We start from the raw sequence: 15,376 nt of genomic DNA, 5'->3' as shown, positions 1-15,376 counted from the left end.
TCCAAATCAAGATCAAGATCTTTTCATACCCTTTTTTGTTATGAGAAATGCAACTATGAAGGGTATTATAGCTTCCTTGCAGCGAAAGTTTACGTTTTTTCTTGTTTTTAAATTAAAAATTAAATTAAATTATTATTTGAACAAACGCCACTTAAACAAATAACAAAAAGAAGTTGTACTGCTTTTAAATCTCATTTGTAAAAGATTTTGTTAAAAATAATTATTTTTTTAAATTTTTAACACATATTTTCTATAATTGCTGTATAATTTCTTTTAAATTTTATTTCGTTTTTTTTTTCGTTTAATTTTCATAAATATATTGCAATTAAATTTAAGACTTTAAACATTTAATATACTGATATTTTTTTTAATTTGTGTTATTTTTTTATTTGATTTAAGTAAATATATTTTTACAAATATTACTGTCTATCAAAATTTAACATTTTTTGGAGAGTTTTTTTTATTTTTAACTCAAATTTTGTGTTAATTCTAGTAAAAAATTATTTATATAAATATAATAAACCACAAATCGAAAACAAAAAATATTAAGAATATTAAACAACAACAAAAAATCGCATTTTAGTTATATTTATATTTGTGATTTAAAAATAAAATATATTATATTTTATTAATTATTTTTTTCTTAAGTTTTTATATGTATTTAATTAATAAGCCATTTTACAAAAGTCAAGGGTTACACAATCATTTGAAGTGACTTTATCAAATACAATTTTAGTCAATTTAACACATTTACACACAACATTGATTTAATTATATTACTTTGTTAGTAAAGTTAGGATTAATATGGGTTAGTGCACAGTAAGGGCTACACACATAGAGAGAAATACAAAAATAACATATATTTAGAGATAGTACTTATATAGGAGATACATATATTTACGAGTATATAATATATGGAAGTATCTACATTTAGTTAATTAAAAAAATTATAATTTTTTAATGTATATATATTTTTTAATTGAACAAATTTATATAAGTTTCTAAAATTATTATTAAAAATTGTGAATTACATTTCGCTTGCCCTGCGTAATAAGTTCAATTTCTCACACAGCATAAAATATTTTTCTTATAAATAAAATAACGCCAAGTCATATTACTTATACGTGTGTTATAAAAACCCGTTAGCTCGCTAATTTTATGACCAATTTCAGCAGCTGACACACACTCATACCACTTGTGATCCCACATTTGCTGCATTGCGGCAATTGTTTTCACTTTAATGGCTGCAAATATTGTACAATGTGTCAATAGCTTTTCAGTTAAATCAAGCCATTGACGCGTGAAACAAAAATAAAGTATTGGAAAATGATAAGATTATCAAAGAAATGGCTTTAGATAGGAAAATCACGGAATTGCGATAGAAGAGCAATGCCACACACACATATGTGCATACGAATACAAACATAGAAATTTGAGTGTGTATGAAAAGTGCATTTGTATATGTGAATGTTTACACACACAAACATACGCAAAGTGTGCGAAAAGCGAGGCAGAAGTAAAAAATTTATTTGCAAAGTGTGCCATATCAGGCATTCGTCCTTGCCCGAAGGCGCAGAGCCAAGCATTTGCCCCATTGCCTACTCCCTTATGCTTTAACTTTTTGTATGCTTATTTTTCTACTTATTCTTTGTGTTTTGGCAGTGCTTCTTGCGCAAAATATCTCCTGCTGCTATCTCTAGTCATTGCGGCTTTTGCTTTGGCACATTTGCCAACATTAATATCGTGTTACTGCTTTTTCTGGCATTCAACCTTTCTTACACATACGCCTAATATATGACATATACATATGCACAAAAAAACACCCAAACATACATATGTAATATTCTGCCAACCAAAAATTGCCGCTCAAGCCTTTCTTGACGATTTGCCAAAATTCACATTTGCATCCTCATTTCCATTCCAACACAGTTATTCGGCACAGAGCGGCTGTGAAGAGTTGCGACACTTTCTTTTCGGCACTCTCTTTTTTTCTTACTCATTACATTTTAGTGCTTCGACTGCCACGCTCACATAAATATTTGCGCAAAACACAAACTGAAATTATAGTGGTAAGGTAAGCAGAGGAGTAATGAGAGGAGGGGGATCTGAGCTGCTGCATTGTTTCCCAGCTTAATGAATGAAATCGGAATTGCTCTGGTGCATTTGCCGAATTTAGTGAATTCTTTAGAAGCGCATTAATTCGCTTGTGATTTGCATTTTCGTTGAGTAATTGATAAATTAAAAGAGAAATGGGAAATTAGCACAAGCAACTCATTGCAATTACATTAGTGGTAACGAAAAAAAGGAGAGGTATATATATACCATATATTATATTATATATATAGAATAAAGTATGTTAATCTCGACTGCACCGCGCCTAAAATACCCTTCTTATGACATAAAAGGGTATATAGAGATCTATATCTTGATTTCGGTCGATCAATTTGTATGACAGCTATATGATATAGTAGCCCGATCTGAACAATATGTTTGTAGATTGTACCGTTGCCTTGGCTAATAACTCGTGCTAAATTTCGTGAAGATACCTCGTCAAATGTAAGAGTTTTCCATACAAGCACTTGGTTGCGATCGTTCAGTTTGTATGGCAGCTATATGCTATGATGATCCGATATCGGGTGTTCCGACAAATGAGCAACTTATTGGGGAGAAAAAGACATATGCAAAATTTCAGACCGATATCTCAAAAACTTAGGCACTAGTTTGCGTATATAGCGACAGACGAACAAATAAATATACTTATATATAATATACAATATATTGACCGATATATAAAATATCCTGAGAAGTCAACGGGACGAAAGAAAATCTTCATATTCTGTTTTCATACCTTAGAAGGATCAGTAGAAGGTATAAACTTTCACGTAAATTTTTCGAAATGAGTTATTCTCGATTCACTACGATTTTACTCACTATACCTAGTTCTATTCGGATCACCGCAGTCATATATGAAAAGTGGCAAATTTCAAGAATTTTCATGGACAGTTAATGTCAAATTTCTGAATTTTTTTGGACGCGGAAAAACGTAAAATTAGAGCTATTCGGGTACAGCGTGTTTTGAGACCTCTATTTATTGGAGAGGCTGAAGACCTGCAACAAATCCACTATATATGATGCTGATTTTTTTTTATTATATATTTTTCAAAGTAGAAATTCTTTTAATCTTTCTTTCTGCTATTTTAAAAACTAAAAGCCTTATTTATAACTATATTATACATGACAAGTAGATCCAGTATAACAACCTTAGACAAAATTTTATTTTATAAAGTGCTAAATGTAAACTCAGAAATGTTGTTTCCGAGCAGCAGGGTTAGTAATGTGTTCAGTGGCAATGGGCAACATAAAATACTGTTAGAGCAACCATGAGTAGTAGTCAGGCAACTGTATACTAGTTTCTTTACATAATAGGGATATAAACTACCATAGTTCGCGACAAAGCTTCTGAAATGAGAATCTTTCGAGCATAAACATTAAATTAACATTATTTATAGTATTTTATCAGTTAAGACTATATCTGAATTGATTTAAAGGAATTTATGTTACGAAAAATTATTTCTGTGAAAATGAAAATTGTTTGTAGGTTATGCGATAGCACAGGGTACGACGCACTGTAATACAGTTGGTAAAGAAATCTAATGAGGGCTTTATGAATCACACTTTAATATTTTAAATTTGAATTTGGGTACTCGGGGACACGAAATTTTAATTTCGACATAAATGTCACTTCCAATTAAATGCAGCCTAAGCGACTGATAATAGTTTAGGTTAGGTTAGGTTCTGTAGTTGATCTCCAAAATTGGGATCCTACTAGAACTGCTAAATATAATCCTTTATGAAGCCAAAGAAAGTTCTCTAATTGGATCTTTTATATGAAAAAAGCTTTTTAAAACTATCACATATCAATACCCATCACATATCTATACCTGCTACAACACTGGGATCACCGATTGAGTGAAAAAAAGTAATTTTAGCCTTGAGTCCGACAATCAACAAGAAAATGTCAAAACAACTGTTCCTAGACCTAACTGCTTGCGATTTACCTCAAAAAAAAAAAGGATCTTGCAAGTGCACAAAAGCTTATAGTTGAAATGCGCTCTCACAGCTCACATAAGGCACAGAGGTCGGCAATACAAATACACAAATTTGAACAAATATTTATAAAATGTACATTTTTTCTTATCTTCTTCTCATATATTGAGCACAGCTTATACAAAAACCTGATTTTTTTAAATGCAGATAAAAATATGCTACCGCTTTGCCCAGTTCGTTTTAAAAATTCCAAATAACCTGAGAATATTCTCACAAATGTGCCAATTTAGCATGGTACATGCCACATTCTTATCTGACTAATGCGCAAATGGCCAACAAAAGCAAAATTGAGAGAAAATTTATTTCTATTTTATGACACTCGAAACCTTATTTGAATACAAATGCAAGCTGCACTTTGACGATAGCAAAATCAATGCTGTCGGTTGGTCACGTTTAAACAGGGTTTAAAATTTGTTTTTTTTTTTTCTTCGAAAAAGCTTTGCTTTAAGGCAAACTCAATAATAATGTTGTGAGAGTATAACAAGTTAAAAGTCACAAAAACAGTTGAACTTTTGATTTATAGCAGTTATTCGAATAATCATTGACCTACTATTAATCGATTCTTTTTATGCAATTATTCGATAAATTTATTATTTTTTATTGAAATTATAGGATATATAAATTCGAAAAATTCTGAAACCTCTCCATATATATTTTAATATATGTATAAACTATTTTTCGAAAAAAAAATATTTTACGCATTAACTTTTTCTTCTTTAGACCTATAAAAGTGTGTGTTTCTTAAAGTAAGTATATTCCCCAAAATCGGTATCAATCACCAAGCTATGGCACCCTGTATAAATATTTACATACAGTTGGAGTATACCTATAATATATACCCAAACAATATATACTAAAACAACAACAAAATATGGTGCAAATAGGAAAACCGGCAAGCAACAAAACTTTAATAATTTCACTTGAAATTTTGAATTTCGGTGCTAGAAAATGCAAACAAGCGCCGCAAATACACAATTACAACAACAGCAAGTACATAATTCCAACTCAAAGCGAAGCGTACAAAAAAGCATTATGGAGAGAATAAGCGGAAATAAAAGTTTGCAAAGTGTACAACACCAACTAACGGGTTTCACACTTGAAAATATATAATTTTTATTTTATTTTTTATTTTTATTTTATTTTTAATTTTTTTTTTAGTTTTTTCATTTAATATTCTCTAGTTCTGTTGAATAACATAACGCGGTGGTATGCAACTTTTTCTGTAACTTGGAAGCATACAATTTTGCTGCAACATGAGTACGAGTGCATATGAGTATACTCGAGTATTTGTGCGTAGCGTTGTGTGTTAGTCGTGCTGTGGCGTTTGAGTCTAGCTTCACTGCATATGAGTGAGCATATGTATATGCCCTTAAGTTGCAATTTATATTGCTCGCTCTTTCTCTCTCTTGAAATAGTTGCAGTTCTGAACGAGCTCTATGTGCCGAAATTGTTGAAAATGGAATTGCGATTGATTGTTGGCCATCAAACGGCAATGCGGTATTTATACTCATTTTTTGTGTATTTCGTTTTACACTTGTGGACGAAATTAATGCGCTTTATATAATGCATATTTATTATATAAAGAGAAATATGCAGAAGACACATTTCTTGGCATTAAAACGAAAAGAAATATGTCATGGAACGACAAATTGAAATAAATAATGAGAAATGATACCTTAGACAACTGCAAAGGAGTGGAGAAATGTAGAACTTGTGAGAAATAAATCTTATGTACCAACTTCTTACAACTTAAGCTTTAACGAATAATAATATTATTTCGAACATATACATAACCATTTGAACGTTTCCATGAGAGAATTCGCATGTAGAATTGCATCCACATATTGTAGATAGATTTTAACTCTAAAAGAAGTTGTATACATTTCACAGCAGTCAGAATATTGGTTCTGGAAGTAAGGCGTTTTATTATTTATATTTTGAGAAAAAATAGGTGAAAATTAATTTCGATGTGTTGTTCGTTGAAAAAATACTTCTGTTACCAAAACAGCGGCTAATAAGAGTTTTAAAAAGTCTGAGTCACGTAAAGCAACCATTATTTAGTAATTTGTGAAATTCAACACAAGTCATCACAAAACATACGACGCTCTTCCATGAACTTCCATTCCACAAAAAAAGGTTTTGAATGACCATAAAATGGGGTCGATATAGATATACTTATATGACACTCTACAGATACCAAAGAAACGTTTCTAAGCATGAAAATGGATAACTATGTATGTGAAAGTCCTGTGGAAAATGGATAGCGTAAAAACTCAGAATCGTAACAATGTACCAAGTCACAAATCAATAAAAAGGGCAGCAAATCTACTCCGAATTTCTTGCACATTCACCGCTTGCTACGGATCTGGCCTGCAGCGACTTTTTTTAGCGCTCGAACGAGACTAAGGCAAGTTTTAAGGCAGGAAAGTAGCGATTCGAACAAGCAACTGGTATAAATCATCAAATAGACTAGTATAAGCAAATAGTGAGAAATAGAGAGAGAGAGAGAGAAAACAAAGCATTTCTATGAAATAGGTATCTACAAACACCCTTCAACTAAATATAACTGTAGTACTTTGTTGTTGCTGAAACCGATCCTCAGTTGTGTTTAGTCATGCGGTCAGTTAGCTTTAGCACGTTAATTTTTTTTTTGTTTTTTTTTTTAAATCGGGCGAGTATGGTACTCGGATACTATTGCACGTATTCTCTTAAAATTTGAACTGTACCTTCATATTAATATTATCTAGTTAACCACAAACGATTTTTTCGTTATTATTGCAACTTTTTTATGAATTATTTACTGCTCATTATTTCGGCCAAAACTTTAATTTTTACCGACAATTTTCCCAAACTGCGGTGTAGCGAAAAACACAGTTTATACTTATAAAGTTTAAGATCACGCTTTTTTATTTTGTTTAGATAGTACGCGTTCCTTCCTCGAGCAACCACCGTCAACCATTGAAGCTTTCTGGAGAAAAGTGATTCCAAAGCTTGGACTAGTAGCCGCCCTTTCGTAACAAAATATTCATATTCAAATTTTTTGTGCACTGAAATATATTTTTAACAGTTTGAGGGAGAGAAATTCTTTTCTTACTGGCAAAATAAATTGTAAAATTTAGGCAATTTTAATGGCTCTAGACTAGCCACTTTTAACGTTTAGTCTAACTGATTTCTCATTCTACAAAAGAACAATAAATACAATTACTCATACTATATTTACTATATTACTATATTCTCGTTTTTAACGACTTCAATATTGTAAACCACATTCCGTACTATTTATGCCCCTTCAAGTGGCAAGTAAGCAGCACCTGTCAACTAGTAAATAATTGGTTTTCCTGCAGAACTGTTTTACTCGAGGAGGAACGCGTTTTTTTCTTTAACGACTCATGTTCTTTTGAATTAAATAAAAACATTATTTAAAGCTAATCAAAAACTAAGCGATAAATTGTGCATTTGATTGCCTTCACGCAAATGAAATTATTGCAAATAAACAATGCCATGCAACACTGAGCACTGAACGACGGCCTCGATTGCAGCAGGAATGACTTGCCAGAAGTAATACGACAACAAAGAACCACTGTACGTGTTGTCAAAGCAGGTGGGAGAGACGTACGCTTCGAAAACACTTCAAAACGTGCGCTAGTTTTAGATTTCGAGTATGAATTTGCAATTTCGGTTGCTAAACGATCGCCTTTTATGGAAAATAACAAGCTTGTCGTAAATTAAAATCATTTCATATTAGCGAGGGTGAAAAACTTTGACGAAAATCATAAAAAAATAATTTAAAAATAAATATAATAATTTTTGGAGTTTGAGAGCGCATTTGCTGCGGAAACTCGCATATGTTTTCATTGACAAAGTTAAATTATCGCCAGTTTATTATGTAGATCAAATCGGCTAAACCAAAGAACGAGTGGAAGCGGCCGAAGAACACCGCAGCTGGTAACACCCACAGTTAGCAAGGAGCTGCGAGCTTTTAACAAACTCTTAAGCTCACACCACACGCGCCCAAAACCGGAAGACCGCTTTGGGTTGGCTTGCGTGTGAGTCATTAACTTTACGAGTGTGCGGCGTATAAATCAACGCCCAGTGAGAAAATCGCGCAGAATGCAGGCAACTAATGGCACTTATGCATTTCGGCAACATTGCCATTCTACAAAACAACGCGCTAAGTCGGCTGGAGCAACACAACCGCCAAAAAAAACACGAAAAATTACATTTAAAAAAAAATTTTAAAAAATGAAAATTTATAAAACTGAAATGAAAGCGCGAAAAAATATTTAAAAAACATGCCAAAAATTTATTGTGCCACCGGGTGCTAAGCCCAACTCATGTGTGCAACTGCGGTGTGCACTTCCGTTGCACGCGCTACTGCCAGGGTTCGCTGAATTATGACAGTCGAACAAAGCACGCGCTTGCTTGTCTTTGCCGTTGTTGTTGTGCTAAGCGAATTTGGCACAGTCATTTCGTTACTATTTTGCCGCGCAATAACTTGCAACATGCATGCTTCCCCGCCAAAACACTCGACTGCTTGCCATTTATTTGGTGCTAAAGAAACTTTTCAATTCCCCACCCTCCACCACGCAACAGCATACACCTCACCCTTGTACTAAGTTATGAATGTATGAATTGTATTTGCAAGTTATGAAAATGGAAAAAGGCGTACGCTAACAAGTGGCGAACGTGCAACATGGCTGCAACTTTATAAATCAGCCTTTGTCATGCACACAGGGTGCACTTTTTTCAGGTAAAACTCAAATAGGATGTGAGCTGGGTGATGCAGCGGCGCGCGTTAAGGCAAAAAGCCAGTTTGCGAGTATTTGTGTGTGTGCAAGTTCATACCACGGACAGATAGATAGTTCGCATGCAAGCTGCTAAACCGACAAAGCGATCGCCGGCCGCAGCACAGCGCCCCCTCTCGCTCTCTCTTTCCTGTCGTTGTCTTGTCGTTCCCTCGACCGACGCAGCAAATAAAAAAAAAACCGCTTTCACTCCGGGCGGTCGACTGCGAAGCCTGTCTTTCACCGTCCTTTCTCGTTTCACGGGCATTTTTGTCGCTTTCAAGCTCGGCAACGTGGCGAAAAATCTCTTTTGTTTGTTTAATGAAAATTTAAATGTCGTTTGCACGTAAAGCGCCGTTGCATGATGCGCAACGTGCGGTGCTGAAGGAAACGCGTCGAAAAAATGGCAGTAAACAAGGCCAAAAGTGTGAAGATTGCAAATGGCGTAAAAAGCGCATTTATCCATAATTGAGTCGTAACTAAAGTTATGTTTGGAAATTTAAAATAAATTAAAATTATAATTGCCATAATAAATTCGTGGGTAGCGCAAGAGTTAAAAAATGTAAGCGTCAGTTTAGGGGAAAAATAAAAAATATACACAAATAGTGTAGGAATAATAATGAAAGCAAAGCACCGAATACATAGCTTTATTTAAGCTTTTGTTTTTTGCTCGAAAATTTTATGATGCTGAAGTAAAAATGTGTGGAAATGCTGTGTGAAAAAGCCGCTGGAACAATTGCTTATTATTATTGGCAGACCATACATTCTTTATGTGAAAAATTTTCATCACAGTCAAACAGAAGCTTTATTAAAAAAGCTTTTTTGTTATAATAAAAAAAGTAGATTTTATTGCCAAAGGCGCAAAAAATGCTATTCGAAGGGTTCAATGTGGTCGCCATTCAGCTGCTGTAATGGTTTGGTGTGAAATCTCCAGTAGAGACATTACAACTCTTCACTTCTGCGAAAAAGGGGTTAAACTAGGGCAAAAGTTTACCAGCGGAAAGGTTAAGAAGGCGTAGTTAAAAAGTTAAGCAATGCTCTCGTCGATGAAACGCATTTAATCTTTCGGGACGTTTCTGCTCCAGCACACAAGGCAAAATCACCCAGTGGCTTAAAAGCAATATTCCTGGTTTCATAGCTGCAGATCACTAGTTGTCTGGAAGTCTAGATATGCATTCATTGGACTAAAGTTGATGGTCAGGCTAAGAGAACATGGCCTGGAGAATATCCCATAAAAATTTGGTCAATCTCAAAAAATCTTTGGCTCAAGCAGCTTCATCAATACCAATAGAAGCTGTGCGTACTGCTTTTGATCAATGGTCGTATAGTTTGAGGGCTTGTGTGAAATCAAATGGTAACTATTTCGACTAAAATTTTGTTCAACAAACATCTAATATGCGCATTTTTAATTAAAATTAAGTTTATCAAAAATGAATTATAATTTAATTTTTATAATAGCCTAAACTTGTAACAGAAATTATGGCAGGACTAAGTATATAGAGTTTTCACCTTTCTAAAAAGTTAAATTAAAGTGATTAATGATGAAATTTATATAAAATTTTAATAGTTTAAAAGTTTTTCGTTTTAAAACAATTACAATTGAAGTTAATTGATGTTGCCACCTGTGTAAAAATTACATAATTAACCTAAACAAGCAAATATTACAGTCGATGAGGAACGCTATAGAGCCATGATTAATCACTTTTTCCCGCCTGGATTGAAGGATGTAAATGTGCACCAACTTTGGTTCCAACAAGACGACACTACTTGGAATACCGCCAACGAAACAATCACTTTATTGAAGGAAACTTTGGTTGGACTATTTTTTGAGAGGTTAAGTGAAGTCGCTTGTACATGTCTGAAAAGAGCACCCTTATTGATTTTTGGATTTTATTTTTGAGAGCTCTAAACAAAGATTGCATAAGACTGAATAAAAAATAAAAATTGTTTTACAAAAAGTATTTCTTCTTTGTTATGCTATTGAAAATAAAAATTTTCCTCAAAGTAATTATTCGCCATATTTTCAATTTTCTCAAAACGTGAAAAAAATAATATTTAAATTTAACATTCTCCCCACATACTTTGAATTTCTAAATCTATCTATAATTAATGCTTGTATTATGATATAATGCCATTTAGTTGGAATCCAACACTTACTCTCACAAAACGCCGCCGATAGATGGTCGGACGTGGTCCCGGTAATCGTGCATACGAATCGTTGTTGTTATAATTACGCTTACGAAAATAACTGGGATACATAAGTTGAAACACATCGGCCGGCCGTCTTTTGAAACTATATTTGGGATCGAACATTTTAAACGCACGTCACTCGAAGAGCGGAGCACGGTAGACGGGAGAGTAAAAATCGTAACACCGACTAAATTACTGCAACAATTAAGCACTAATTGTGGCACAATTAAATAAATGGGCCGTAACGAATCAGGCGAAACGAACACACACACACATAAATCAAATATTTTACTGAAATTGTGAGAAACAAAAACTAAATAAATTTCTTTGATATGCGCGCGCGTGTGCAACGAAAATATTACTAATTGCCGCAATGAGAATGCTGCAGATGCAAAATGCAACTGAAACTAAGTGAAAATTCGTTCAAACATTGAGTGATCAAATTGGCAATTAGTGGCAACAGCCAGCAGATCACAGCTAACAGTTTGTATTGCAACAAAAATAACAACAGCAGCAGCGACAATGTCCACAACAAGCACGAAAAGCAGGGACAGACAGCGAATTCTCAGCCGCCGTGGACCAGCGTTGCGTAGCGCCTTGGGAAACTGGCAGCGCCAACTGTTCCCGTCTGACACAAGCGCGCGCGAAGTGTCGGTGTTGCAGGTAGCGCAGCTGCCGCACCGCCACGGCATTTGCAGTTGCCCATAAAAAATCATCAAAACGGTGCGTTATTATTAGATGATTTCTAAAAGGCGAAGACATCAACAAAAAAAAAAAAATACAATTAAAAAAAATTAAAAATAAAACAAAAAAAAAATTTTAAATAAAATTATAAAAAAAAAATTTAAAACAAAAAAAAATTTTTTTTTTCAATTAAAAAAAATAAGAAAAACCGCCAGAAAACACAAATCATCCCAAATATCAAAAACGTTATAAATAAATATTAATGCAGATAATTAAAAGTGCGCCGCACGTCGCGCTCGGCATCAGCCTCCGCCAGCCGCCGCAATGCAGCCCTGTTAGTCGTTGCGTCCCCGCCCAGACGTTTTGCCGTTTGACAGTTGTTGCATTTGTGCGCTTCGCATTGCTTTATTAGTGCAAATTTACTTCTTCATTTGAAATTCGAATTCGCAATTTATTAAATGTAAGTGAAATTAGTGAGCGTCAGTCTGCACCTCATCGCGGCTGCAAAGGGCAGCACATTGCGTTGCTACGTGTTTTTGCGCAAATAAAAAATTTATAGTTAGAAAAAAAAAAACAGAAATGCAAGCAAAAAGTTTCGCAAATGTTGCTGTTGTTGTTGTGTTTCTTATTTGACTTTTTGCCTTCGAATTCAATACGAAAATATTTGGCGACATTAGATGAAAGATAAAAAACACGCTGATGAGCGTGCAACAGCTGTGCTGCAACAACAACAAAATGCTATAAAAACAAAAACAAAGGCGGCAATCGAGTTGCACCTTTACGTGTGCGCGCCTTTTTGATTTGCGGTCGTTGTAATTGTTGTTGTAATATTATAATGTTGTAAATTGTAGTGTATGTGATTTAGTTAACACGAATGTATGCTAAAATCGCAAAAAATTTTAAAATATAACGGAAGTGAAATTTGTGATAATAGTGACGATAAAGCGATATAGGGCTTTAGATACAATACATATTTACAATAGAAAAAAATAGAATAAAACCTTTTGTTTGAAAAAAATAATACATTTATAAGAAATTAAAGTTTTATTTAAAAAAAAAAATTGCTGTAAACTTGATAAAATTGAAATTCTCCAAATAGTATTACAGAAAATTGGTGTGTCGAGCCCGGCAGATGTCGCTAGTATCGAACTACTACCAAAAATCGCATTTATAGACTGTTTAAAATGTTTAAGCAAATATTTTTTTTTTTAAATAAACCGTTAAATGTCAGTGCGTACATAGGTGAGCCGTTGAAGAACTAAATCGTAGATTTAGCGATACTGACAGAGCATAGTGTAGAAGGCGATCAGACTTTATCGGAATGAAAACGTTTTTAGCAACTTAAAACTTTGAGAGAAACTTGCGAGCACAATGCAACATTTCTATGTGCCCTGAACTGTCATTAGGATGGGATTTTGAAATTTTGACAATTGAAGTTGAAATGGAGGCATTCAATCATATTTCACACGAAGAGACGGAAACTACAAGAGATGAGAATACCTTCTGACAAGATAATTAGCACTTTCAAGAATTTCAACCAAAGCACTATAATAAATGAAGTATAAAAATTGTTTTATTCATAAAAAGTAAGTATACCTAACGACCAATTTTATATGAAAAAACTTTTAATTTACAATAAATTTTAACTCAGTATTAAATTTGAAACTTAAACTTCAACACATCTTTTTCAGAGTATTTTTTACTTTATATACAGCATTTTATTTTAGAAAATTCGTAAAATTTTATTTTTAAATATCTCACAGTGGCAACTCTAGCCGTTAAAGCAAATGCATGCATTCATTAAATTTTCGTGGAAGTTCATTCGCATCGCTTAGGCAGCAGTGCGTGAAACATAAATTGCAAATGTGCGCACTCCTTGCGAATTCCAACTCCAATGGACATTTATCTTATTTTCGAATCTTCAGTCATAGTTTCACTGCGCGTGTGTTGCCACGGAGTAGGGAGGCTCGCAATTTAGTTAATTTGAGTTGGTTTGCATAGACGAAGCGGGATGCGTAATTTTTCTAAAGTTTTAAATGAAAACAAATTAAATGATGAAATCTCATATTTTGTATAAGCTACTATACACGACTGCTATTGTCGGTAAATGTGAGTGTAAGTACCATATATGACAGACTATCGTTATAGGCTTAGAAGAAAGGCGGTACCATGGACGAGTAACAGTTAAAATTGATTATTTCATGAACATCTTTTGCTGTTTACTAAAACTTCGCTTGTTATCACATATACTGATTGGTTAATGCAATATTTGCAAAACAAAAGCACTTTTAAGAACTTTTTGAAAGTTTACATAAATATCTTTAAAGTGCCGCTACATATAAACGTTTGAAAATTTAATTAAATATTGAAAAAAAACAACATAATAAAAATATTAAAACAAAAAGAAAATAAAAATAATAAAATGTAAATGCATAATAAAAGAAATAAAAACACATATTAATTTAAACATTTGAAAACGGGTATGTAAAGAATTAAAAATTAAATTAATTTAAAAAAAATGTTTAAATTACAAAAACAAACGATTTAAAAAAAATAAAAAGAAATTAATATAAACAGAAATAAAAAAAATTGAAACAAAAAATAAAAATTAAAAATAAAACTTCAATCACATGAACTTTATGTACAAAAATATTTCAAATAAAAGCAAGGATTAAAAATATAAAAATGAAAACAAAAATTAAGTAAGAAAGAGCTAAGTTCGGGTGTAACTGAACATTTTATACATTATGATACTTGCAAGTATCAAAGTTGGGGAAAATTATTTTCGAATTTCAATAACATATAGAACAGGTAGACCGATATTTTCCTTCCTTAATGAAATTGGTTGTACAACATAACAGCATTTTATTACTGTGTATTCTTAAAATAGTATACATATATTTAAAATTATAAACAATTGATAAAGTTTAATATATAAAAATATTATACCTATTATACAATACGTCAAAGCAAGTGATTGGTCTCCACACAATAGATCTAATGAAACAGTAATATTGACTTCTTTTATTAAAATTAAAATTATAAATATATATGTATATACTTGTCCAATAATAATGCAAAAATTCACGAACAAAGGATTTTAGTTTTAATTTTAAAAATTCTACTGCCTTTCTAATTTGCTGATAAATCAAATGTTTTAATTACATAAGCGGGCTGTAATATATTTATACATAATGTATGCGCACATATTCCATTCACATTTCGCAGATTACCACGGTAGTCAATGGATTACATCCGCAAAATGTGTAAATTCAATTAATTTTGTTTTATTGCACAATATAATAACAAAAGTTTACATGTGTCGGTATGTGTGTGAGTGCAGAGCTGCATGTATTAAACAATTTTTAGAGTTTTTTGAGCGATTTAGAGAGCATAAAGCAAATAAAACAGCAGAAACACATGCGTGTTGGCAAATTACCCGCAATACATTTTCGATTGCGTGCAGCTTACTTAAAAAGCTTTTAGAAAACACTTGAACACACAAATATGGCGATATATTACCATATATATGCTTATATATAGCTTTACATGATGTTATAAATAAAAATATATAAATAAATACAGTAGCAACTAAAAAAAGAAGTATGTTT

At 32.8% G+C, this 15,376-nt stretch overlaps 1 protein-coding gene across 4 annotated transcripts in view; it reads right to left on the bottom strand.

Moving 5' to 3' along the window:
* The window catches only part of Adar (Adenosine deaminase acting on RNA), a 129,486-nt gene that overhangs the window by 77,946 nt on the left and 36,164 nt on the right, over positions 1–15,376 (bottom strand). For 2 of the 4 annotated variants that reach the window (XM_036368655.2, XM_036368657.2), the window contains exon 1: positions 11,049–11,479. The exons of the other annotated variants lie outside the window; for them this stretch is intronic. In XM_036368655.2, coding sequence (XP_036224548.1) covers positions 11,049–11,204 — 156 coding nt within the window. In that variant the 5' untranslated portion in view covers positions 11,205–11,479. Of the gene's footprint in view, positions 1–11,048; positions 11,480–15,376 lie in introns of those variants that run through there. 4 annotated transcript variants of the gene reach the window in all.

The sequence above is a fragment of the Bactrocera oleae genome, chromosome 5 (assembly GCF_042242935.1).
Source record: "Bactrocera oleae isolate idBacOlea1 chromosome 5, idBacOlea1, whole genome shotgun sequence".
NCBI lineage: Eukaryota > Metazoa > Arthropoda > Insecta > Diptera > Tephritidae > Bactrocera > Bactrocera oleae.
Note: the sequence above shows the minus strand (reverse complement) of the source record. Positions and strands in the feature narration are given on the sequence as shown.